At 44.7% G+C, this 27,827-nt stretch overlaps 1 protein-coding gene across 1 annotated transcript in view; it reads right to left on the bottom strand.

Moving 5' to 3' along the window:
• Positions 1-27,546, bottom strand: part of GFRA4 (GDNF family receptor alpha 4) — a 667,916-nt gene extending 640,370 nt beyond the window's left edge. The window contains exon 1 of the mRNA XM_077478032.1: positions 26,672-27,546. Within this exon, the coding sequence (XP_077334158.1) occupies positions 26,672-26,720 (49 nt within the window). The 5' untranslated portion in view covers positions 26,721-27,546. The remainder of the gene's footprint in view (positions 1-26,671) is intronic.
• Positions 27,547-27,827: the final 281 nt, after the last annotated feature.

The following is a 27,827-nucleotide window of genomic DNA, read 5'->3' as shown; positions in this document are numbered from 1 at the left end:
GATATTTTCTTGGCACACTTTGGGCCCCTTAGTACAAATCGAGCATTGTTTACACACCATCTGAGTATTGTTGCTGACCATGTCCATCCCTTTATGACTACAGTGTCCCCATCTTCTGATGGCTCCTTCCAGCAGGATAATGCACCATGTCACAAAGCTCCAATCATCTCACCACTGGTTTCTTCAACATGACAATGAGGTCACTGTACTCCAATGGCCTCCACACTCACCAGATCTCAATCTAATAGAGCCATCTTTGGAATGTGGTGGAAAAGAGATTCCCATTATGGATGTACAGCCGACAAATCTGCAGCAACTGTGTGATGATATCGTGTCACTATGTACCAAAATCTCTGAGGAATGTTTCCAACACCTTGTTGAGTCTATGCCATGAAGAATGAAGGCAGTTCTGAAGGAAAAAGGTAGTCCAAACTGGTACTAGCAAGGTGTACCTAATAAACTGGCCGGTGAGTGTGTGTGTATATATATATATTTACATTTTATATATATATATATATATATATATATATATATTATACTTTTTATACTTTTTCATGTAAGGAAAGTTTAAAAAGCTCTCAGCATGAGACAAATTGTTTTTTTTTTTTTTTTACATTTCCTTGGCGTGCATCTTTCAAATTATTTTTGATGGCTCCTAACTTCACAACTGTATATATTGAAATAAAACCAGGGGAAAAAAAAAAAAACATTGTAAATGATTCCAGCCTTGCAATCTTATAGGAATGCATAAACTAAGGGAGGATCATATAATATTTATCAGTGAGCCCGAGCTGGGGGAGGTAAGCTGACATTTTCAAGGAATACCCAGCCACTGATTCCAGGGAGGGGGGGGGAGTCAGGGGCAAAGGGCAAAGGTCACTTTATGCTCTGTTAAATTTTTTATGTCTGTCCAGATGCTAAGGGTAGGAAGTCAAGTAATAAATCTGAATTGACTGGACGTTCCACTATGAGGGTGATCATGTGTAGTGGAGGATTCAGGGTAATGTAAGGACGCACTTTACTGATTGCTGCGCATTTTAGTGTTTTATTAAAAAGGATGGAAGAGTCTTTTGTCCAGGATGCTTTAGGACTGTGGGAGGAAACCGGACCACCTTGAAGAAAATCGCTCAAACATAAGGAGAACAGACAGAGGTCCCTATTGGGAGTTGAACCCAAGAACTCAAAGGGCTAATTATTTTAAGGCATTCATGTGGTGGTGGCTCCATCATAGGATACAGTGAAACTCCAATCTGACCCAAATATAAAAAAGTGAACACCACCCCTACTCTCCCCATACAATCTCTGCAGCATATAATGCTTGTTTTTTCTAGGACAGTCTTTTTCCTTAACCTTCGAGTGCAAAGGAACCCTTGAAATCATTTTCATGTCTTGGAGAACCCTGCTAAATAATGCATCTCTAGCTCATGGTATATTTGCATGGTCAGTAAGTTGTAAAGATAATTATATGTAAAATAAATAAGAATGCAGCCTATGTAGCAGCATATTTCACATCCAGAATGTCCCCCTGAAAATTGTTTTATTATTAATCATGAAATGGAGCAAATAAGAATAATGATCAGAAAAGAAAGACCAGGAGGGAAAATTGTAGTTCCCCGTACATTGGTGGAGAGTCGGTTTAGTGGTTCCATACTTTGGTGACCATTGAGATAATAGAACTTCTAATAGCAGTGAAAGAGGACCCTATATATTAATGGTCTTTGGGGAATGACCCCTTACATTAATAGCCAATAGGAGAAGGACCTCTTATATTAATGGTCAGAGGGAGAAGGACCCCTTATATTAATGGGCAGTGGGAGAAGGACCTCTACTATTAATGGTCAGAAGAAGAAGGACCCCTTATCTTAATGGTCAATGGTAAAAGGACTCCTTATATTAATGGTCAATAGGAGAAGGACCCCTTATATTAATCAGAGAAGGACTCCTTATATTAATGGTCAAATGGGAGAAAGACCCCCTAAATTAATGGTCAGTGGAAAAAGGACCTCTTATATTAATGGTCGGAGGGAGAAGAACCCCTTTATATTAATGGTCACTGGGAGAAGGACTTCTAATAATAATAGTCAGAAGAAGAAGGACCACAAATATTAATGGTCAATAGGAGAAGGACCCCTTATATTAATCGAAGCAAGACCCCTTATATTAATGGTCAAGTGGGAGAGGAGCCCTTATATTAATATGAGAAAGACCCCTTGAAATTAATAGTCAGTGGAAAAAAAAGACTCCTTATATTAATGGTCAATAGGAGAAGGACCCCTTATATTAATGAGAAAAGGACCCCTTATATTAATGGTAAAATGGGAGAAAGACCCCCTAAATTAATGGTCAGTGGAAAATTGACCTCTTATATCAATGGTCAGAGGGAGAAGAACCCCTTTATATTAATGGTCACTGGGAGAAGGACTTCTAATAATAATGGTCAGAAGAAGAAGGACCCCTTATCTTAATGGTCAATAGGAGAAGGACCCCTTATATTAATCGAAGCAGGACCCCTATATTAATGGTCAAGTTGGAGAAGAGCCCTTATATTAATGGGAGAAAGACTGTCTTAAATGAATGGTCAGTGGTAAAGGGACCTCTTATATTAATGGTCAGCAGGAGAAAGACTTCTTATATTAATCATCATTGGGGGAAGTATGCCTTATTTTAACGGCCAGTTAGAGAAAGACCCCTTATATTAATGGTTAGTGGAAAATAAACCCCCTATATTAATGGTCAGTGGGAGAGGAACCCCTTATATTAATGTAAAGTGGGAGAGGAACCCCTTATATTAATGGTCAGTGGGAGAGGAACCCCTTATATTAATGTAAAGTGGGAGAGGAACCCCTTATATTAATGTAAAGTGGGAGAAGGACACTCTTACATTATAGACCAGTGGGAACATTGCCCCCTTACAGACAGCTAAAAAGATAATAGCATTCCAGCTAAAAATGCCAAAGATAAAAAAATAAATAAAAAAAAAGAAAACAAAAAAAAACAGCTTGTGCTGCAATATTCACCATCAGTCCACAAATTTCCCTCGTAGGACCATTTTCTGCCACTAGATGACTTTGGTGTTATGACCAGTCTGTGACTGAACAGTGAAAGAAGAAGCAGCACAGGGATGAGCTCATCTCTCAGTCACTCTGCACTCTTCTCCTATCAGCATGCTTCTTGCCAACACATGAACTAATTGGCTCCTTGTGCTGCTCTTTCCACTAACACTCCAACCCTGTATATGTGTTGCATATGTGTAGCATGCGGGCATTAAAGCCCACCTTTTTGTCGCCACACACATGTAATTTGTGGGTGACAACAGGTTAGGTAGTAGATTAGTATAGATTCTTTTTGGATATTTTGTTATTTAAGTTATCGGCAATGTCACAATAACTATAAATAAAAGTTAAAAGTAAAATTTTCTACTATATGCCTTCCCTGCCTTTCGCCTCCCGTAGTCCTGGCAGAAACTCGCAGCATGTCTGCGCATGTGCTGCATCTCCATCAAAGATGGCGGCACTGGAGAGAAGGGGGAAGGGAGAACTTCTGCTTCAAGTAAGACAAAGCTGAACTCCATGGTCTCGTAACTCGGTCTCCAAACTCGGTCTCCAAACTGTGGCCCGGGGGCCAGATGTGGCCCTTTGCCTTTATAGAGCCCTTGGAGCACTATTCCTCCCACTGACACCAACAATGGGGCATAAATACTGTCACTAATATCATCAATAGGGCACTAAAACTACCACTGACACCAACGATGGGGCACTATTCTTCCCTCTGACACAATTGAAGGGGTACTATTCCCTCCCCTGACACTGTGATGGGGCACTATTCCTTTTTTCCCTCCCCTGACACTGTGATGGGGCACTATTCCTTTATTCCCTCCCCTGACACCATGATGGACACTATTCCTTTATTCCTTCCCCTAACAACATGATGGGGTACTATTCCTTCTCCTGACACCATGATGGACACTATTCCTTTATTCCTTCCCCTGACACCATAATGGGGCACTATTCCTTTATTTCTTCCCCTGGCAAGATGATGGGGCACTATTCCTTTCCCTGACACCATGAACACTATCCCTTTATTCCCTCCCCTGACACCGAGATGGACACTATTTCTTTATTCCTTACCCTGACAACATGACGGGCACTATTCCTTCCCCTGACACCATGCACACTATCTCTTTATTCCCTCCCCTGACACCATGAATATTATCCCTTTATTCCTTCCCCTGACACCATGATGGGGCACTATTCCTTTATTCCTTCCCCTAAAACCATGATGGGGCAGTATTCCTATATTCCTTTCCCTGACACCATGATGGGGCAGTATTCCTTTATTCCTTTCCCTGACACCATGATGGGGCACTATTCCTTTATTCCTTCTCCTGACACCATGGTGGGGCACTATTCCTTTATTCCTTCTCCTGACACCATGATGGGGCACTATTCCTTTATTCCCTCTCCTGACACCATGATGGGACACTATTCCTTTATTCCTTCCCCTGACACCATGATGGGGCACTATTCCTTTATTCCCTCTTCTGACACCATGATGGGGCACTATTCCTTTATTCCCTCTTCTGACACCATGATGGGGCACTATTCCTTAATTCCTTCCTCTGACACCATGATGGACACTATTCCTTTATTCCTTCCTCTGACACCACCATGGGGCAGTATTCCTTTATTCCTCCCCCTGACACCATGACAGGGCACTATTCCTTTATTCCTTCCCCTGACACCATGATGGGGCAGTATTCCTTTATTCCTTCCCAGGGCCGCTGATAAGCCAGTACAACTGGCCCTGCTGTACCGGGCCCAGCCAGCAGGGGGGCCCGGCAATCAGAGAATAAAAGAATGCAGAGTAAAAAAAAAAAAAAAAAAAGTCTCAGCCAGCATCCGACTTATCTGAGCTTTTTTCATCTTTCTGGGTGCCTCCGTATTCATGTTTTGTTCTTGTGGATGTGAGGTACTATTTTTTCTATTTCGGGAGCATGTCACTTCCGCAGCCACTCCACAACTGGCTCAAGTCCCGCCCTGCACATTCCCTTCCCATGCGGAGTGATTCATCTCCTTCTGCTTAAGGCAGGAGCAGACATATAGGGGTCACCATTGAGCTTGGGCTGCATGCTGCAGGGGGCACGTGTGCCCCCCCCCCCCCCCCCCCCATGCCTGAATTGTTAGAGAAGTGGCTGCCTGATCCTCAGCTGATGTGTAAATCGGTGATGCAGGAACTCGATCTCACTCTTTACAGTTACACTGAAAGGGAAAGCAAAGGGAGAGCTGGCTTGCAGTGTGTACTGTGCTCTCTGCCTCCCCCTAGAGGTCAGTACCCGGCATGGAGATTGAAGGTATAGTGCTGCTGACAATTAAAACAAAAGCAAACTGTATATGTTTGTAATTATGCATGTGTGTGTGCTCAAAATCAGAGGGCAGGGAAGAGGGATTTAACCGACTATAGTAGATGGTAAATTCTCACAGTATCCCCTCGGGAAAGGAGACAATAGACCCTTCAAATGCACAGATTTTGGATATACAGTAGAAGTGAGGGGCCAATTCTGTTGAGAAAGCATGGCCAGAAATCTGTCATTTTTGTCCCCCTGTCCCAAAAAAAAGTTGCCGGCTGCTATGCAAATCTAGCCTCATGACCTCTGCCATGTGTAACAACAGGTCCTCCTTAGCAGACAGCTACCGTTTAAGAGATGTGTCTGTGTGTGCTTTTATGTGTGTGTATATTTACGTGTGTGTGTATGTATATGTGTTTGGATTTATATGTATGTATATGTGTGTGCATTTATATCTGTGTGTATGTATTTATATGCATATTTGTATATGTGCGCGTGTGTGTGTGTATACACTACTTTTAAACTTGACGCCCTTTTTCTGTACGATCAGAGCTGATTTTCTTAGAGCGGTTCATAATACCAACAAGAAAACACCATTCCTCTGAAAAGCAATCCAGGCTCAGATCGCTTTTCAGAGACAGTTGACAGGCAGTAAAGAGGCAATATATTGTAACATGACTGGTAAAATGTTGATAAACACTGATCTAGAGGAACCGATCTCTCCAATTTCCTCCTGCAGCCGCTGAAAGCCTGGAAGAGGATAAGGGTGGGGCTAAAGGGGGCCCCCAGACAGGTATGCTGTATGGGGCCCCATGATTTCTATCAGCTGCCCTGTTCCTTCCCCTGACACCATGATGGGGCAGTATTCCTTTATTCCTTCCCCTGACACCATGACAGGGCACTATTCCTTTATTCCCTCCCCTGACACCATGATGGGGCACTATTCCTTTATTCCTTCCCCTGACACCATAATGGGGCACTATTCCTTTATTTCTTCCCCTGACAAGATGATGGGGCACTATTCCTTTATTCCTTCCCCTGGTACCAACAATAGGACAATAATCCTCCCACTAATACCAATGTGGGGCATTGTTTACTCCGATTGACAATGGGGCAATTTCTACTCCCACTGGCCACATTCCAACTCCCTCAAAGTCTGAAGGACAGTAAACTGTTTGGGGACCCTGGTCTAGTAAATATGTTTTTTTGCTAGTTTTTTTTTTTGGGGGGGGGGGGGGAGGGTTAGGCATGGTGAAATCCACTATAAATATATTTAGATGAAGAAGATAGGATTTGGAAGTTTAGACTGTGGTTAACCCATATTCAAACATCCAACAAAAACAAATATCCCAGATTGTTTGCTAGAATCCAAAATTCCCTCCAAAGATGGCAGGAATGTAGCGACCAATTAGTGGTATTTCTGATTGTTGGATATTTGAACGTAGTCCAATGGTCTACTCGCAGAGGATGAGTTTCGGGGGGACTCTTGACCGGACAATGTTCCGCATACAAACCCAACTTTTTGCTAATTAAAAAAGAACCTTTTTTAAAGGTCAGTTTATTGACTTTACAGTATGAGAATATATATCTTTTTTTTTAACTGCTTTCCTTTTTTTTGTACTCCAAATCTTTTATTTAGTAAGGGAATTATTCGATGCATTAACTGCAAACAGCGAGGAGACGCAGCCTGGTTCCAGCTCCTCGCTGTCACTGCCTGCAGATGAAAACTATTAGAGAAGGTAACGAGTGTCTCCTACAGGCTGTGTGGTCCGTGGTTTCTGCAGATGTCAGGAAGTGAAGGAGAAGTCCTCTGATTAGTTTACCTTACATATCGCTGTTCCTTTCATGCATACACGGATGTGTTAGCAAAGCATTTGCTATTTTTAAAGCTGAAGTGCAATGTACAGTATGCATATAACACGTTCCCTTGTCCCCTCTTCTCCGCTGATCACCATGCACTTAAAATGTTTATTTTTTATTTTTTTTAAAGAAATACCTCTATTGAAATGCAGTCAATACTGAGTCTTTCTGTTAGTCTTTTTGCTTTGAATTTGGTGGGAGGGAAGAACTGGTTCCTATAAATGTCATAGCACCCTGCACCGGATCTTCTTTCAAGAGCATTATATGAAAGAACACATTCCGGGCATCCCCTTAGATTTGTATTCTCCTCCCTGCTGGCTACTTGAGTCCCATGGATGCCATTACTGAGTCTTCCTGCCAGTCTTTGCTTTGAATTTGGAAGGAGGGGTGAGCTGGTTCCTTTAAATGTCATAGCACCCTGCCTTGAATCTTCTTTCAAGAGCACTTTATGAAAGGACACATCCAGTGCATCCCTTCAGATTTGCATTCTTCTCCCAGGTGGCCACTGGGTGCTGCAGACTTAATAAGGCTATTGACAAGTATTAAAAAAAATGCTGCCCTTCCTCTAATCCTACCTATGCAGTATAGCCTGTGTGAAAAGCACCTAAGGACATACCTTTCTTTTAATCTGCTACAGTGTAGAACAGGGGTCTCAAACTGGTGGCCTTCCAGCTGTTGCAAAACTACAAGTCCCATCATGCCTCTGCCTGTGGGGAGTCATGCTTGTAACGGCCAGCCTTGCAATGCCTCATGGGATTTGTAGTTTAGCAACAGCTGGGGGGCCGCCAGTTTGAGACCCCCTGGTGTAGAAACATGATCCAGCAGCTCCAGCTCTCTTGTGTCAGACAGTGGTGGCTACAGGGGAGAGGAGGAAGTGCAGCCCGCCTGTATCAGACAGAAGTGGTGGCAGGGGAGAGGAGGAAGCGCAGCTCTCCTGTGTGAGACAGTGGTGGCTGCAGGGGAGAAGAGGAAGTGCAGCTCACCTGTGTCAGACAGTGGTGGCTGCAGGGGAGAGGAGGAAGAGCAGCTCTCCTGTGTCAGACAGTGATGGCTGCAGGGGGAGGAGGAAGCGCAGCTCCCCTGTGTCAGACAGTGGTAGCTGCAGGGGAGAGAAAGAAGTGCAGCTCTCCTGTGTCAGACAGTGGGGGCTGCAGAGGAGAGGAGGAAGCGCAGCTCTCCTGTGTCAGACAGTGGTGGCTGCAGGGGAGAGGAGGAAGCGCAGCTCTCCTGTGTTAGACAGTGATGGCTGCAGGGGGAGGAGGAAGCGCAGCTCTTCTGTGTCAGACAGTGGTGGATGCAGGGGAGAGGAGGAAGCGCAGCTCTCCTGTGTCAGACAGTGGTAGCTGCAGGGGAGAGGAGGAAGCGCAGCTCTCCTGTGTTAGACAGTGGTGGCTGCAGGGGGAGGAGGAAGCACAGCTCTCCTTTGTCAGACAGTGGTGGATGCAGGGGAGAGGAGGAAGCGCAGCTCTCCTGTGTCAGACAGTGGTGGCTGCAGGGGAGAGGAGGAAGCACAGCTCTCCTGTGTCAGACAGTGGTGGCTGCAGGGGAGAGGAGGCAGCACAGCTCTCCTGTGTGAGACAGTGGTGGCTGCCTGGGAGAGGAAGAAGCGCCATCAATGGGAGATCAAATGGGAGCCAGCTGGTGACACCACAGCTCCATGAATTCATGTCTATTGTCAAGCGCTTGCTTATACAAGGACCACTCCAGAGTGAATAAAAAAAAAACCCATGTTTTTTAAACTGGCTATGCAGCATAGGTAGGAGTAGGGGGATAGAAGAATTTTTAAGAGTACTTCTTTCTCCATTTTGGATAAGGTAAGGGAGGGTTATAACTCATGTCCTTATTCTTTGGCCATCTGTTTGCCATTGGGGAGATTTCCCTGACAGGTGTTCTAATCCCTCACCATTCTATCCAAATAAAAAAACATTTTGCCTTTAGCTATACTTTAAGCTGTGCAATCTGCTGACCAGTTGCTTAATTTCTAATCAAGCAACTGATCAGCAGATAGCGCAGCTAAAATCTAAAAAAAACAACCAAATGAGCATACACATCTAAAGGGAAGCTAGGAATCTCCTCCTACCATATTTCTTGCTAGCACATGAGTTGATTGGCTCCTCTTCCTCTTGAGATTTCCCCTGCAGTACTGTTCATATAATGGTCGAAGCGAAAACGATTGGCAATGACAGTACAGAGCAGAGGGAGAGGAGATTTATGATGATAAAAGTCATTCTGACAGGGAAATAAAGGCAGGCTCACGATAGCTGCTGCAGATTTAAAGAATTATATTACAGAGGTACAAGTTTGCAGAGAATTGAGGTTAATCAATTTCAGTATAATAATCTTTTTTTTCTTGGGGGGGGCTATATCTTGTTTTTTTGTTTTTTTTGTGTTTTCAGAAAACCCCGCCCCCCTGCCAAGAGCTGGGCGGCTTCAACCCAGAAGGCGTAGCTGGCTGAACAGGACCAGGGTGACAATGCATGGCCCCAGCACAGACAGCTAAACAGCACGTGCCGGAAATGTAACACTCCTATTGGTTGTGCTCTCAGCCAAACTGTGAAACCCTCCAATGGCTGGTGTCAGATCCAGGAGAGGTGCAAGGGCCGCATGAAATGGCCTAGCGGTCCGGATTCGGCCTTGTGTTTGACACATGTGCTCTATCTACAACTAAAATGAAAGTTCTGGCCAGAGTTATTAGAGATGCACCGTAATTTTGACGGGGCGAAACGTATCGGGCATTTTGCAGTTAGAATAAAATGGTACTGATAATGGTGGCGAAAACGCATGCAACTTTGCAGCGATTTTACCACGACTTTACTCTGCTTATGGCGTGTTTTTCATAGGTCATATGACTCAAAACCCGTATCATAAATATAACGCGGGTGTGTTATTGATGCGTTCTTGCTGCATTTTCAATGCATTTCAACGGGGAGTTGCGTTTTGGTGCATTTTTTTTTTTTTTTTTTAGCTGACCAAAAATGCAGCAAACAAGGTTTTTAACACCATGACGGAAGCTCAAGGGACCACGGTGAAGACATGCACAGAATTTAAACGGATGCATTTTTTTTAGCTTTTCTTGCACTAAAATGTGCCGATAATGGCAGAGAATTAATTTATATTAATTTAAATTCATGATATTAATTAAAAAGTTGAATATAATACAATTACCGTATATACTCAAGTATAAGCCGACCCAAATATAAGCCGAGGCACCTCATTTTACCACAAAAAAACTGGGAAAACGTATTGACTCGAGTATAAGCCTAGGGTAGGAAAATGCAGCAGCTACTGGGTAAACAATGCCCATCTGCAGCCTCACTGTGCCCATTTGCAGCCTCACTGTGTCCATTTGCATCCTTACTGTGCTCATTTGCAGCCTTACTGTGCCCATTTGCAGCCTCACTGTGCCCATTTTCAGCCTCATTGTGCCCCTTTGCAGCCTCATTGTGCCCCTTTGCAGCCTCATTGTGCCCCTTAACCGCCTTACTGGGACCATTTGCAGCCTTACTATGCGCATTTGCTGCCTCACTGTGCCCATTTGCAGCCTCAGTGTGCCCATTTGCAGCCTCTCTGTGCCCATCTTCAGCCTCACTGTGCCCATTTGCAGCCTTACTGTGCCCATTTGCAGCCCTACTGTGCCCATTTGCAGCCTCACTGTGCCCATTTGAAGCCTCTTTGTGCCCCTTTGCAGCCTCATTGTGCCCATTTGCAGTCTTGCTGTGCGCATTTGATGTCTCACCGTGACCATTTTCAGCCTCAGTGTGCCCATTTGCAGCCTCACTGTGTCCATTTGCAGCCTCATTGTGCCCACTCGCAGCCTCACTGTGCCGGTTTGCAGCCTCACTGTGCCCGTTTGCAGCCTCACTGTGCCCATTTGCAGCCTCACTGTGCCCATTTGCAGCCTTACTGTGGCCATTTGCAGCCTCGTTGTGCCCATTTGCAGCCTCATTGTGCCCATCTGCAGCCCTGCCTTTGATCCTGAATTTTCAGTTTAGGCACCAAAATTTCCTTTCGGTACAACTCTTGAAAAGGTTTTTCGTCACGTTAACCCCTTCACCCCTTTTCTCCTCCGCATTCCTCCGGTACAACGCTAAGAAACCTGAAATTAGCATTTTCTCAAATACCATTAAACAAATCCCAAACCATTGAAGGTGTAAGCTTCACAACGACTTAATCTCGCCAAATATTATCAGCTCGCCGCAAATTAATCCATTTAAATATGCTCCCTATCAAGGTATGTTAATACCAAAGGCTAATGATAATCCCCTGCAACGAGTCTGCAAACAACACACTCCAGGTAAATGTGGAACAAGGCAATTAAAAGGTGCCACTTTTTTTTTTCCAGTCAAATGAATTGGTAGGTAGCCGCATTCCTTGAAAACGTTCTGCAATTTTTCGTGTTTGTCATTTCGCTGGAAACAGCAAAAAAAATAAAAAATAACGAAAAAATAAAAAAAACATTCTGTTGAACAGTGGATTTTGTAATGTTTTGCTTCGGTAGTCACATCTAGTAGGAAACAGATTACACAGCAATGTGGAGTAACCAGAGATGAAGAGGACGTAAAGGGTATTTTGGTCTACTCGTTGCTGTAGCGGATCTTTTCTTAAAGCCCTAAATAGTTAAAGCGGAGCTCTGCCACCAAAAAGAAAGATTACAATGAATAGTAAATTAAAAGATGATATAAAAAAACAGCTTATTCTGCAATATTAACCTTCAATCCAGAGATTTTCCATGCAGTACATTTTTGTGCCACTAGATGTCCTAAGTCTGATGGCCACCATCTTTCAACCCGATTCTTCTGGGCTCAGGTCATCCTGGACCCGACCCAAGCTGTGACTGGACAGTGAAAGGAGAATAAGCAGAGCGGTGAGCTCATTTCCCTGTCACTCTGCTCCGCCTTCCATGTTTCTTGCCAGCACATGAGTTGCTTGGCACCTTGTACTGTTCTCAGATTTATGGTAAGCAGCACTCAACCCACTTCCTCTGAGATTTCCCCCGCAGTACCGTTTTCTGCCACTAGATGTTCTTGCTCTGATGGCCAACAGCTGTCACCTTACTTCCTCTAAGTCCAGGTCATCCTGTACCCGCCCTCGAGTGAAAGGAGAAGCAGCACAGTGATGAGCTCATCTCTCTGTCACTCTTCTCTCTCCTTCTATCAGCACATGAACAGATTGGCTCTTTGTATTGTCCTCCATTCTAACGGTCAGCATCATTCAACCTACTTCCTCTGAGCCCACGTCTTCCTGGACTCACCCCGAGCTTGTGAATGGGTACACTTTTCTACTGACCACCAGTAGGCAGCCACATACCCACTGATCACCAACGTAGGGAGACACTTTCCCACTGATCACCAATGTAAAAGGAAACTTTCCCACTGATCACCAATATAAGGGGACACTTCCTCACTGATCACCAATATAAGGGGACACTTTCCCACTAATCACCACTGTAAGGGGACACTTTCCCTCTGATCACCACTGTAAGGGGACACGTTCCCACTGATCACCACTGTAAGGGGACACTTTTCCACTGATCACCAATGTAAAAGGACACTTTCCCACTGATCACCAATATAAGGAGACACTTTCCCACTAATCACCACTGTAAGGGGACACGTCCCCACTGATCACCAATGTAAGGGGACACTTTCCCACTGATCACCAATATAAGGGGGCACTTTCCCACTGATCACCACTGTAAGGGGATACTTTCCCACTGATCACCACTGTAAGGGGACACGTTCCCACTGATCACCACTGTAAGGGGACACGTCCCCACTGATCACCACTGTAAGGGGATACTTTCCCACTGATCACCACTGTAAGGGGACACTTTCCCACTAGCTATCAATGTATGGGGACACGTTTCTACTGTGTTTCTTTTTGGTCATTATTATTAATTCATTTGTGTTGAAAAATATTTTGATTTGGTTGTAAAATATTCTAGGTATTCCATATTCTTTATTATTTTAGCAGCTTACAGATGACGCTGTTTAACTGTGAAATGTAGATACAATTATTATTATTAGCAGGGATTCCCTGAGACCTAGAAATTATTTCCAGGGTTCCTCCAGGGTAAAAAGGTTGGGAAAGGTTGCGTTACGTCTTCATTTAGTTGACACCATTTCTTTTTTTTTCTTAATATGGTAGCACTAACCCTTCTGCATTGTTTAAAATCAAAATGTTTGAATTCCTCTTTAAGGCGATTGTAGATAAACCAACGATCCCACTGAATGGTCACTTTACACCTAGGTGGCCAAGCATTGCTGTGTGTCTGGGCTTTCCATAACTTCCCTGCTCAGTTATTATCATCTTGCACTCAGCATAGGGCATGGGTGGCATGGAACAATTTCACAGCATAAAAACTGCACCGGAACATGTAAACAGTCAGCCACAAATACTTTACAAGCTGGGTCAGTGGTCCAATCTGTTGAAGGTCTGGCTGCCCAAGATCTAGGACAGGTGTGTATGGGTAAGGGCAAAGGGTATTTTTTTTTTATAACATGGAAGAGGTGAAAGGTGAAGGTCTAACCCAAAGAAACAAATCTCCTTGTGTGTACCTCCATTCTATTTTTAGTAGGACTATCCTCGTAGCAACCAATAATATTCCAGCTACCTAAAAGTTTGGAATAGTCCCACTGCTAACAAGACTGTCTGGATTTTCAGATACTAGATGTGTAAGGCTTGTTAGATTCAGAGATGGTTGTCCAAATATGGTGACCATGAGAGACGGATTGGGGCTTGATGTACTTCACAGGATTTCACAGCGACTGTTAGGTTTGGCTTCTGCCAGTGGAGGGAAGGGGTGGTATTTGGGGGAGGGGGGTGTGGGTTTGTCAGTGGGGGTTGGTAGTTGGGTGGTGAAGATCTGTGAGTGGGGGGCGGAGGTTGGAGGAGGGCATCTGTCATTGTTAGGAGGGGGCAGTAGTTGAGGTGGGGCGGAAGGGCAGTAGGTGGGGGTCTTTCAGTAATGGGGGTCTTTTGGGGGGCAGCAGTTGGGGGGTTTGCATTGCCCCCCCATCCCTGGAAGGGGGTCTTTTGGGGGGCGACAATTGGTGGGTTTGCGTTGCCGTGTGGGAACCTCCCCCCCTTCCCTGAAGGAATTGGCTGCTCTGTCCGGAGTGCCTGGACCCAGGGGCAGACTGACAACTCATGGAGCCCCCGGGCAATAGGAGATTATGGGGCCCCCAGGCAATCAGACATTATGGGGCCACACAGTATACACACACAAACACGCAGTATACAATCATATAGTATACACATACATGTACACACAGTATACACAGACATGTTTCTATTGGCTGAGAAGGTACTGGAGAGGTGGGGCAGCTATTATCTCAGGATTTTTAGACCAAAAGGATGTCGGTAAGGGACATTTCAAAGAAAGATGTAACAAAAAACACAGATTTTTACATACTGTCCCTGGTTTTAATGAGGCTGGCAACCCTGATGGGGTCCCCTAGTGGCCCGGGGGCCCTCGGGCAGTGCCTGAGTAGCCGAATGGTCAGTTCGCCCCTGCCTGGGCCTGTTTAATTTCCCAGTCCGAACCTGCTCATTGATATTTGGATCCCTGTATGATATGCTCCTAAATTAAACCAATGTGTCTCCTGCCATGATGAGATTGCTCTGCACTGCTCCCATGTTTCAGCTAGTTTTTAGTGTTCTTTGATTCTAAAGGTTTGTCCACTGCCTTCAGCAAGGCCTATCCAACTTCAACACCTTGAGTTCCTTTAAGGTCCAATCTACATGTGCAATTACTGGATGTCTGTGAAGATTTTCCATGTATTCAGACAATGGTATATCTAGTAGAAGATATTAGTCATCTTCACCTTAATGTGGTTCAAACCCTCTGAGTAATCCCTGAAAGGAGGGACGTAACTCGTCAGAGGATGTGGAAAGCCCTCTCTGTCTGCATTCCACAATAAAGTGTTCTATGGAGCTACAAACAATAAATGTGGGCTCATTACTTGAAGTCTGTTGGACTTGGTTCTGTAATGTTGAAGATGTTTTGCAACTCATCCAAGGGGATTCCTCAGTAAAATTAGGAGAAACATACCCAAGAATTTACAGGCACATGGGTCAGTCAGTCACCAATCACCATGGATTGTGCCAGGGCAGATACTGGTTGCCCACACTCTTGCTCTGCCGCTCTCAGCCAGGGTTCAGTGGAACTCTGAGGCTCCTCCAGGGGTTGATAAGGGTTCTTCTGAGTTGTGGCTGATTACCCTCTCTATCTGATGGTGCTTGGATATTTACAGGTCCAATGACAGACAAGCAGCATGACTCCAATAATACTTTTAGCTGTCTTTAAGGGTGGCATTTTGACTACCACTATAAGGCTTGGGTTCACACTTATGCGAATTGGATGCGGATTTCCCTGCATCCAGTTAGCATGACAGGAGAGTGTGACCGGCTCTCATGAGGCCGGTTCACACATCTCCAGGGTGGACGTGGAGCGCCCAGCAAAAGGGTCCTGTGCTTCTTTGGTTCCATTTCAGGTCCAAATTTAGGCAAAAATTCTGACCTAATTCAGACCTGAAACTGTGAACGAGGACGCACCGGACCTTTTCTGTGCCCCGCGCCTCACATAATGTGAACCCAGCCTTAGTGGGGTATTTTTCCCACTGATCACCAAGTTAGGGGGCATTCTTCCCACTGCCCCACCTGATAAACTCATTTTTAGCAAGGATTACACCATGACGTGAGTATTGTTTTAAGGGTTCCTCTGGGGTAAAAAGGTTGAGGAAGCCTACTGTAGCTGATCAGCCACAACCATCCACAGCCAATCATAGCTCCCCTCCTATAGACTCCAGCATAAGTGATAGCTAAATGAGCATGCTTTGCTTTGAGCATACTCTTTGTGCATGGACCATTGAAATCTTTAATTAGTACAAAGAAATTCTTGTTTGCACTTCTGTAAATAGCCCTGGCGCTATGTATATGTCTTCCTCCACTGATAAGTTGTAACCCCTCCCCCAACAATTTATAAGAACTGTCCAGAACCAACCTTGCACTAGAATATGACTGATGGAATATGAGTTAAGTTTTGATTGCCTACTAAGGTGATGATCAGTACCAAGAGCTACTATGGCACTAACACAAGCTAGCTTAAAACCACTTAAGGATCACCTACTGCAGGTTTACTGTGGCAGAGCGGCCCAGCCTCGCTAGATCATGCATGTGGTCCAATATTTCCAGATAGGGGGTGTGCACCGGCTGTGCTGTCATTTGTTACAGTACAAGCTGATCAGCAATGATTTATGGCCGAAATCTGCTGATTGACTGAGCGAATGACAGAAGAGAGCTCTGTGTTGGTAAACAACACAGAGCTCTCTTGTCAGGGCTGGGCTCAGCCCTTCCTTCTCTAAGTTGGGCGCTCAGCTGTCAGCTAATTGCCAGCTCCTATCTCTCCCCACAGTTACTCAGCTGTTGATGATATCCTGCTTGTCAGTCCTGCCTACTTAAGCCGTCCAGTCCAGAGGATCTCTGCCTTCGCCTTGGTCAACATCGCAAGAAACATCTCCTGTGTTCCTGTTTAAAGACATGATTGCTGACATCCCTTCTGGCTCCAGATCCTGCTTGCTGTTTCACTACATTGATCCCTGACTTCTGGCTTGGCTGACTACCCATTCCGGTTACTGAACTTTGGCTATGTTTTGACTATGTTTGTTCTTTTTAATTTTTTTATTGAACAAGTGTGATTTAACTGTACTTCTGTCTCTGTCTGAGTTCATGGTTTCTGACATCTCTATATACAGCAGCAATGTGTCGCTTTTTTCTTTTCCCTGCAAAGCAGGGAGAAAAAACCTACACATTGCTTAGTGAAGAAAAGCACACAGTACACACATTGACACTTGTTAGGCACACAGTTAACCCTTTGATCACTCTAGATGTTAACCCCTTCCCAGCCAGTGTCATTAGTACAGTTACAGTGCATAGTATTAGCACTGATCACTGTATTAGTATCACTGGTGATGTCAGTGGCAGTTAGTCAGTTCCCACAAAGTGGCAGTTAGTGTCAGATTGTCCACTGCACTATCACACTCCCCTATAAGTCACCGATCGCCGCCATTACTAGTATAAAAAATAAAAATAAAGAAAAAAATAAGAAAAATATCCCGTAGTTTGTAGACGCTATAACTTTTGCACAAACCAATCAATATACGCTTATTGTGATTTTTTATTTTTTTTACCAAAAATATGTTGAAGACTACATATTGGGCTACATTGATGAAGAAATTTGATGTTTTACATTTATTTTTACTTGGTGTGTTTTATAGCAGAAAGTAAAAACTATTGTTTTTTTTTTTTTCAAAACTGTCGGTCTTTTTTTGTTTATATCGCAAAAAATAAAAACTGCAGAGGTGATCAAATACCACCAAAAGAAATCTCTATTTCTGGGGAAAAATTGGGCTAAATTGATGAAGAAATTTGATGTTTTACATTTTTTTATTGGGTGTGTTTTATAGTAGAAAGTAAAAACTATTGTTTTTTTTTCAAAATTGTCACTTTTTTTGTTTATGGCACAAAAAATAAAAACCACAGAGGTGAACAACTACCAACAAAAGAAAGCTCTATTTGTGGGAAAAAGGGACATCATTTTTTTTCTTGAATAGAGTGTCGCACGACCGCACAATTGTCAGTTAAAATAAAGCGCGGGTACACACCACTCATTTTTTTTTTCATTCAACCCAGCTGGTTGAATAAAAAAAACTGACAGTTGCTGTGGCAGCCACTGTACTAACTATCCAGTTAGTGGAAGGGAAAGGGATCACCGCTCCAGGTGGAAATATGGATATAGAACTCTCCTCGGAACCGGAACACCAGGTGCCGCCTAAGCATATAATAACATGAGGCAAAAAGGAAGTTCTGGAGGCTGTCCCCCTGCCAAAACACAGAAGAACAGCGGGGCAGGTCGCTGCACTAACATTGGATACGAGGCAAAAGGGAAGTTCTGGACAGCCGCACTCCGAACTATAGCCTTTATTAGTAAAAAGTCCAACAGATACAAGCCACAGCAAAAAATGGGACAACGTGTTTCCAAGCTATGACTAAGCACTGTTAAGTGTGAAACGCGTCAGTCGTTTGTCCCATTTTTTTTTTTTTGCTGTGGCTTGTATCTGTTGGACTTTTTATTAATAAGGGCTATATTCCGGAGTGCAGCTGTCCAGAACTTCCTTTTTGCCTCATATCCAATGTTAGTGTATCGACCTTCCCTGCTGTTCTTCTGTGTTCTGGCAGGGTGTCCCCGCCATAGCACTTTGGTGAGTGCTCTTCGCCATTGCTTGAGAGTGCTGATCCAGGAATGTCAACTGCTGGTTTTCTTTCCTGCATGCTTGTCCAAATGAAGCCGGCCAAACGGCCTAACCCATTGCCGTATCTCAAAAAATGGCCAGGTCATGAGTTAAACTTCCGGAGCTGAAGAGGTTAAATTAAAAAATTTTGCGCTCGGAGTTCAGCTTTAATGTTCTAAAATTCTCTAACACGGCAGCCATCACAAATAATTATCCGCCATGGCTAGAGATTTCTGATACAGGTTTAATTTGATTAAAGGAGCTAAAAAAACAAAAACAAAAAAATCAAATGTTTCACCGCCGCTCACTTGCCATCCTAAATGTAAGTAATGAAGATGATTTGTAAGAGATTTCAAACTGTTTGGCAGCTCTGCGCTCAAGCTTCAAAGATTGGAACGTTTGACTTTAAACTGGATGTAAACCTAATGTAATCCTTTCTAAACTACTACCATTGGGGTTATCTATAAGGATATAGATGCCTCCTGCATGTATCTTTACCGGTCAAATGTCTCCTCTCTGTCTGCTATGAGACCCGCAAAACTGCAGATTCTGTGGGTGGGTCTGTTGTCTGGAGCTCGGTGGGTGGAGTTGTGACGTCAGTAGACTCCCCGCCCACCTCTACACTCCCCTTGTCAATATGCATTTTCTCCTGTGTATTTCTTACACTGAACTTCTGCTATGATCTCTAACATCCAGTGAAAAGACAGGAAAGTCCCCACATGACTTCAGCATGCCAAATCATGCTGAGGTATGGAACAGCCAATCCTGGCAGAGCAGCAGAAGAAAGGCATGGGAGGGAATTAAAAAATAATGAATGTCTTAGGCTAGTGCACGAGATATGTAAATCACCTGTCAATCATAGCAAGGGGGAAGAGCTACAAAGTTTTTCTCTGTCAAGATTTATCTCACTGAACAAAAAAAGGGGATTGCTCAGAGCTGGATTAACTCTTTATGGCAAGACTGGGCTCAAATGATAGGAAATCTTATACTCTACATTATGACATCAACAAAAAAAAACGAAAAACATTGGTTTTACATCCACTTTAAGGCGCATATATCTATCGCCTGTGTAGACAGGTACACTTTTAATGCACAGAACTCTGGGGTAGCGGGAAGGAAGACGACTGGCACTTCTAAAGCGGAAGAGACGGGGATGAAAGAAGAAGTAGAGGTCTAGATAAATAACGGCATGCGGCGCTGAGAGAATAGCCACTGGATATGTGCGATCCTGCATCAGGAGGGCTGAAATAAGAATTAGAAAGCATAGGGGTGGGGGTGGGGGTCCAGAATCAGAATTAGCTGCCTGTGAATAAAGATGATCTACTTTAGGTTGCTGGTAGTATGTTGAAAGGAAGTGAGAAATTGGAGCAGAGGACACACAGCTAAAAGAATACATTACATCCACTGGGAGAGATGCAGAGTAGAGATAAAGGGGACGGTACAGCTGGAGGCTTGGCAGCCAAGATAGCAACTGTGTGCGGCTGCAAGAACTCGGCGATGTGTGCTGATGGGAGCGTGCGGGGGAACGCCGCGCTGCCTCCTCGCCGTTCTCTGGGAAGTACTGTAGCAGACGCTTTGAACAGCGGCAAACCTTGATGAATTGGGGCAGGGGGGAGAGCGATAAAGCAATGAGGGAGTGTAGTGCAAATGTGATGTGCAAAAACAGAGCGCAGTGTAGTGCACTCTCGTTCTGTTCATCGCAATTGCACTACACTCTCATTATGTTCATCTTTGCACTATATGCTCTGTTTTTGCACGTCACAGTTAGTGCGATTGCAATGAAAATAATGAGAGTGTAGTGCAATTGCAACTATAAACATAGTGAGAGTGTAATGCAATTGCGCTGAACATAATGAGAGTGAAGTTCAATTGAGATAAACATAATGAGAGTGTAGTGCAATTGAGATTAACATAATGAGAGTGTAGTGCACTCTCGTTCTGTTCATTTCAATTGCACTACACTCTCATTATGTTCGTCTTTGCACTGTGCGCTGTTTTTGCATGTCACAATTAGTGCAATTGCAATGAAAATAATGAGAGTGTAGTGCAATTGAGATGAACATAATGAGAGTGTAGTGTAAATGCGATGAACACAATGCGAGTGCAGTGCAATGGAAATAGTGAGACTGTAGTGCAATTGCGATGAACATAGTGAGAGTGTAGTATAAATGCGATGAGCACAATGCGAGTGCAGTGCAATGAAAATAATGAAAGTGTAATGCCATAGCTCCCAACTGTCCCTGATTTGGAGGGACTGTCCCTGACAATGTCCCTCTGTCCCTCATTCCTCCTCATTTGTCCCTCATTTTGGTCTGATCTATATAGTTGTATATAAAATGCACTTTGTATCTATCAAAACGTGTTTTCTAGTGCTAAACCTTTCATCTGATTTCTAAATGGCTGCATTTGTAAATTCCAAAAGCCAATAAAAAGGAAAAGTAGTGGTAAAAAAGCACTTGGGTTTAACAAAAATGTTTTTGTATAATTCTCCTTTTAAGGGTGGACGACAGGGGGTGTGTCCTATACCTACATACTTTTGCTAATAGGTATAACTCCTTCCCATCTCAAAAGACTTGTAGGTATGACCGTGTAGTGCAATTGTGATGAGCACAGGCACAGTGTAGTGCAATTGTGATGAGCACAGGCACAGTGTAGTGCAATTGTGATGAGCACAGGCACAGTGTAGTGCAATTGTGATGATCACAGGCACAGTGTAGTGCAATTGTGATGATCACAGGCACAGTGTAGTGCAATTGTGATGAGCACAGGCACAGTGTAGTGCAATTGTGATGAGCACGGATACAGTGTAGTGCAATTGTGATAAGCACAGGCACAGTGTAGTGCAATTGTGATGAGCACAGGCACAGTGTAGTGCAATTGTGATGAGCACAGGCACAGTGTAGTGCAATTGTGATGAGCACGGATACAGTGTAGTGCAATTGTGATGAGCACGGATACAGTGTAGTGCAATTGTGATGAGCACAGGCACAGTGTAGTGCAATTGTGATGAGCACAGGCACAGTGTAGTGCAATTGTGATGAGCACGGATACAGTGTAGTGCAATTGTGATGAGCACGGATACAGTGTAGTGCAATTGTGATAAGCACAGGCACAGTGTAGTGCAATTGTGATAAGCACAGGCACAGTGTAGTGCAATTGTGATGAGCACAGGCACAGTGTAGTGCAATTGTGATGAGCACGGATACAGTGTAGTGCAATTGTGATGAGCACAGGCACAGTGTAGTGCAATTGTGATGAGCACGGATACAGTGTAGTGCAATTGTGATGAGCACGGATACAGTGTAGTGCAATTGTGATAAGCACAGGCACAGTGTAGTGCAATTGTGATGAGCACGGATACAGTGTAGTGCAATTGTGATAAGCACAGGCACAGTGTAGTGCAATTGTGATGAGCACAGGCACAGTGTAGTGCAATTGTGATGAGCACGGATACAGTGTAGTGCAATTGTGATAAGCACAGGCACAGTGTAGTGCAATTGTGATGAGCACAGGCACAGTGTAGTGCAATTGTGATGAGCACGGATACAGTGTAGTGCAATTGTGATGAGCACAGACACAGTGTAGTGCAATTGTGATGAGCACGGGTACAGTGTAGTGCAATTGTGATGAGCACGGGTACAGTGTAGTGCAATTGTGATGAGCAGAGTGAGAGGGCAGTACACAATGCAAGGAGCACAGTGAGAGGGTGGTACAAATGGGATGATCACAATGACAGTGTAGGGCAATTTTGATGAGCACATGGACAGTGCAGTGCAATTTTGATGAGCGCAGTGAAAGTGTGGTGTTAATGAGATGAGCACAAGGTAATTACAGTGCAAATGTGATTAGCACAGCTAAAGGGTGGGTAGTGCAAATGCAAGGAGCACAGTGAGTGAGGGTGGTACATGTGTGACAAGCACAGTGTTGTGCAAAAGTGATGAGCACAGGGACAATGTAGAACAAATGTGATGAATAAAAGGATTGTGTAGTGCAAACATAATGAGCACTGGGGAATTGTATTGCAAATGGGATGAGCACAGGGACAATGTAGAACAAATGTGATGAATAAAAGGATTGTGTAGTGCAAACATAATGAGCACTGGGGAATTGTATTGCAAATGGGATGAGCACAGGGACAGTGTAGTGATGAGCACAGGGACAGTGTAGTGAAGAACACAGGGACAGTGTAGTGATGAGCACAGGGACAGTGTAGTGAAGAACACAGGGACAGTGTACTGAAGAACACAGGGACAGTGTAGTGAAGAGCACAGGGACAGTGTAGTGAAGAGCACAGGGACAGTGTAATGATGAGCACAGGGACAATGTAGTGAAGAGCACAGGGACAGTGTAGTGAAGAGCACTGGGAAAGTGTAATGATGAGCACAGGGACAGTGTAGTGAAGAGCACAGGGACAGTGTAGTGAAGAGCACAGGGACAGTGTAGTGAAGAGCACAGGGACAGTGTAGTGATGAGCACAGGGACAGTGTAGTGATCAGCACAGGGACAGTGTAGTGATGAGCACAGGGACAGTGTAATGGTGCGCACATGGACAGTCTAGTGAAGAGCACAGGGACAGTGTAGTGATGAGCACAGGGACAGTGTAATGATGAGCACAGGGACAGTGTAGTGAAGAGCACAGGGACAGTGTAGTGAAGAGCACAGGGACAGTGTAGTGATGAGCACAGGGACAGTGTAATGATGAGCACAGGGACAGTGTAGTGAAGAGCACAGGGACAGTGTAGTGATGAGCACAGGGACAGTGTAGTGAAGAGCACAGGGACAGTGTAGTGATGAGCACAGGGACAGTGTAATGATGAGCACAGGGACAGTGTAGTGAAGAGCACAGGGACAGTGTAGTGAAGAGCACAGGGACAGTGTAGTGATGAGCACAGGGACAGTGTAATGATGAGCACAGGGACAGTGTAGTGATGAGCACAGGGACAGTGTAATGATGAGCACAGGGACAGTGTAGTGATGAGCACAGGGACAGTGTAATGATGAGCACAGGGACAGTGTAGTGATGAGCACAGGGACAGTGTAGTGATGAGCACAGGGACAGTGTAATGATGAGCACAGGGACAGTGTAGTGATGAGCACAGGGACAGTGTAATGATGAGCACAGGGACAGTGTAGTGAAGAGCACAGGGACAGTGTAGTGATGAGCACAGGGACAGTGTAGTGATGAGCACAGGGACAGTGTAATGGTGAGCACATGGACAGTCTAGTGAAGAGCACAGGGACAGTGTAGTGATGAGCACAGGGACAGTGTAATGATGAGCACAGGGACAGTGTAGTGATGAGCACAGGGACAGTGTAGTGAAGAGCACAGGGACAGTGTAGTGAAGAGCACAGGGACAGTGTAGAGCAAAACGATAAGCAGGGGGAGAGTGCATTGCAAATGTGATGAGCACAGGGAGAATATATAGGAGAACAGGGAAAGTGTAATGCAAATGCAATGAGCACAAGGAGACCGAAGTAAAAATGTGATGGAAACAATAAGAATGTAGTGCAAATATGATGAGCACAATATTGTGATGAGCACAGGGACAGTTTATAATAAAATGTTATAGGGACAGTGTAGTGCAAATATGTTCAGCACAGGGGGTGTAATGCAATATGTGATAAGCACAATCAGGCATAGGCATTGGATGTATGCATGCTGCTTTCTTTCCAGCCTGGTATAAAAGTGCACTAAAAGATACATGACTACCTACTACATTATTATTGCTATTAATATTGATTAAAAGAACAGCAACAGTGATCTAAGAAAAGCAAGGGGATACAGGGGCTATAAAAATAGCAAGATAACATAGGCAGTGACACAAAATAACACACAATAAAATGCAAGAAGGTAAAACCAAAGAGCTTACAGTCAATTCATGTTTTATATAAATGTACATATATATATATCTATATAATCCAGATTTCTACTTTCATTTTCTATGTTCATTCTTCTATCTATCTATCTATCTATCTATCTATCTATCTATCTATCTATCTATCTATCTATCTATCTATCTATCTATTTATCTCTAATTTCTATGTCTATGTCTCTCTGTGTATTATAACTATGTAAACTATACACAGACACTGTCTGCTTCCCTTCCATATAAAATGGTTATATTTGTGGTTGGCAGTATGATACAAATGTTGCAAGGATGAATAATTATAATATACACACACCCTGCAGAACAGGTCATACCATAAAGGATTGTGTTTTTCACTATTTGAATCGCATTATCTAAAGCACACACACTCCTAATTTGCCCACCACCCTGTCTATAGCAATCTTCCTATACATACAGTAGCTGCGCTGCACATTTTAATTGTCGGCACAAAGCACCCTTGGGAAAGAATCTACAGCTCCAAAAAATATTACTTGTATCATTTTGCCCCCCTCCCCCCCCCCCCCCCCCACAGTATATTGCCAGCAGGATGCCAGTCCCCACACATAATGGCATTACTACATGGTACAGTACCAGCGGAATGAGGATTGAGCCAAGTCTCTGCCCCCTGCACAGTGAAATGCAGGTGGCAGCACACATACACCATACGATTCTGACAGTGCCCGTCTGTACAGCAGAGCATTGGGGCTACCCCTTGTACAATGCCAGTCTAATAAGAAGACATGCTGTTTTGATAGTAGCAATGTGCCATCACAACAGATCTGTGTCAAACCTATCAAGGATATCTATATATATGCACACAGACCTAAAGAAAAAGATGCCAGCTCAATGTTTCCAGCTCTGTGCCAATCTCTCTATCTATAAATTCTTCTCCACCACCATGCCAGCCTGCATATGCTCAATTAACTAGCTTGCACCATGCCAGACAACTAGACAGGTGCAGTGTCAGTTTATGATGCCACTATCCCCAGCCAGGTGCCCATGTACTGGATGTTCATCTCAGTGCAGTGTTAACTCGTGATGTCAGGTGCCCATCTAATGGATGTCAACACATGATGGCACTGTCCTCAGCTAGGTGCCCATCTACTTGGTGTTCATCTCATGCAGTGCAGTGCCATCTCATTAAGTCGATGTGTCCCAGGTGCCAGCCTACTGGGTGTCAACACATGAGGGCACTGTCCTCAGCTAGGTGCCCTTTCTACTGGGTGTTCATCTCATGCAGTGCAGTGCCACCTCATGAAGTCAATGTGTCCAGCCGGGTGGCAGCTTACTGGGTGTGAACACATGATGGCACTTTGTCCAGCCAGGTACCCATCTACTCGGTGTTAACACAAGATAACATTTTCCCCAGCCAGGTGCCCATCCACTGGGTTAAAACTTTTGATGGCAATGTTCCCAGCCAGGTGCCCATCCACTGGGTGTCAACCCATGATGGCACTCTCGGTCCCCAGCCAAGTGCCCATCTACTGGGTGTCAACTCATGACGATATTATCCCGAGCCAGGTGCCCATTTAATGGGTGTTCGTCTCAGTGCAGTGTCAGCTCATAATAGCACTGTCCCCACCACAGGTAGGTAACCATCTTCTAGGTGTTCACTCATGCTGGCACTATCCCCAGCTTGATGTCTATCTACTAGGTGTCAACTTACGATAGCACCCCAGCCAGATATCCATCTCCTGTCAACCCATAATGACAGTGTCTACAGCCAGCTGCCCATCCACAGGGTGCCAGCTCATGATGGCACTGTCCCCAACCTGGTGCCAAACTACCTGGTGTTCATTTCAGTGCAGCATGAACTCATGATGGCATTGTCCCCAGCCAGGTGACCATCTACTGGGTTTCAACTCATGATGGCACTTTCCAAATCCAGGTGCCCATCTACTGGGTTTCAACTCATGATGGCACTGGTCACAGTCAAGTGCCCATCTACTGGATTTCAACTCACGATGGCACTGTCCACAGTCAGGTGCCCATCTACTGTGTTTCAACTCATGGGGGCACTGTCCCCAGTCAGATGCCCATGTACTGGGTATCCACTCATAATGGCACCATCCCCATCCAGGTGCTAATCTATTATGGTTCATCTTATTGCAGTGTCAACTCATTCTGGCACTATCCCCCAGGCATCTACCATGGCACTGCAAACCCAGTCCTTGCAAGCGCAACCAATGCATAGTGCAATCCAGCTCAAGTGCCTGCGATGCCAGTTTAGTTACAAAACACAACCCATTGCCTGTATGTAAGGAATACAAAATAAACGTAGCACTTACCAAAGATGAGGAGCAGCAGGACACAACCAAACAGCCTGACCGAACTCATGGTGACAGATCCCTTGGCACAAAGACTGGAATGTAGGACCAGGACTTAGCTTTTTAGCTCCAGGTTCTGCAGGTAGAGACCTCACACTCTTCCCAGATCACTTGTGCACCTCTTACAATACACATTCCCCCCCTTCGGATCAGACCTGGGAGCCTCTACATCCAAATGTGGCCAGGAGAAGTTTCACTGCACCCCCTGCTGCAAACTTCAGCCACACCACACAGGAGACTTCTCCTCCCTGCAAGAACTTTCAGGAGATCCTGCTGATGATGGACAAGGGGGGGTATCCTGGCAGGGATGGGGGATCCTGAGATCACAGAGGATGGAGATCCAGGCTATGGACTCAGTGTGGGAGGTTAAATCCTGAGAAGTGGTGCCTTGGTATCCTTGTAGGAGTCCAGAGGAGAGGATGGAGGTATCCTTGGTGGAAAAAATAAAAAATACAAATTAAAAAAAAAGAAGACAGAGGGGATCCTTGTATTATCCTGAGCAGGTCCTTGGGTGGGTCAGCACAATGACAGGTACCCTTTAGATCCACACATACAGACTGCTGCTGCTGTCAATCAGATGCTTGCTGGGCTGGTTGCTGTGATTACATCCTGCGCTCCAGCTCTGCACAATGCAAGGCAAAGCACTGGCAGCCTCAGGTCTATGGCTCAGCGCTAGAACAGAGCTGGTCTCTGCTGCCTGTCACTGCACACAGCTTTGGAGGGGTTTAAAGGGACAGAAGCAGCCATAAATCGTCTGGAGCAGCAGCTTTCTCCATCAGCAGATCCTCCCTCACTTGTACATTAGCCTGACAGTGGTGGAGAGTAAGCACAGTCTATCAATCACATGGAGGAGAGCATCCTAGGATGGGGACTGCAGGGAGAGGGCTGCAGCTGAGAGGTTGCTCAGGGGGGACCCCCAGCAAACATTTCCCCAGCACAGGTCAGATGAGATGGGGGCTGCTGCCTGCACCTTGCTTTGTCACTTTTCTCTATAATCCCGACATTATCATTTACTGGCAAGATAGGAGGAGATGCAAAACCTAAGGGGCATATTGTGAATCTAACATTCACCAAAGGCTGGTCGCAGGTGAACCTGCCAGGTGCATGTGTTTGATAT

Source organism: Lithobates pipiens, unplaced genomic scaffold (assembly GCF_037356315.1).
Source record: "Lithobates pipiens isolate NorthernLeopardFrog02 unplaced genomic scaffold, aLitPip1_a1.2 Scaffold_13, whole genome shotgun sequence".
NCBI classification, from domain to species: Eukaryota; Metazoa; Chordata; class Amphibia; order Anura; family Ranidae; genus Lithobates; species Lithobates pipiens.
Note: the sequence above shows the minus strand (reverse complement) of the source record. Positions and strands in the feature narration are given on the sequence as shown.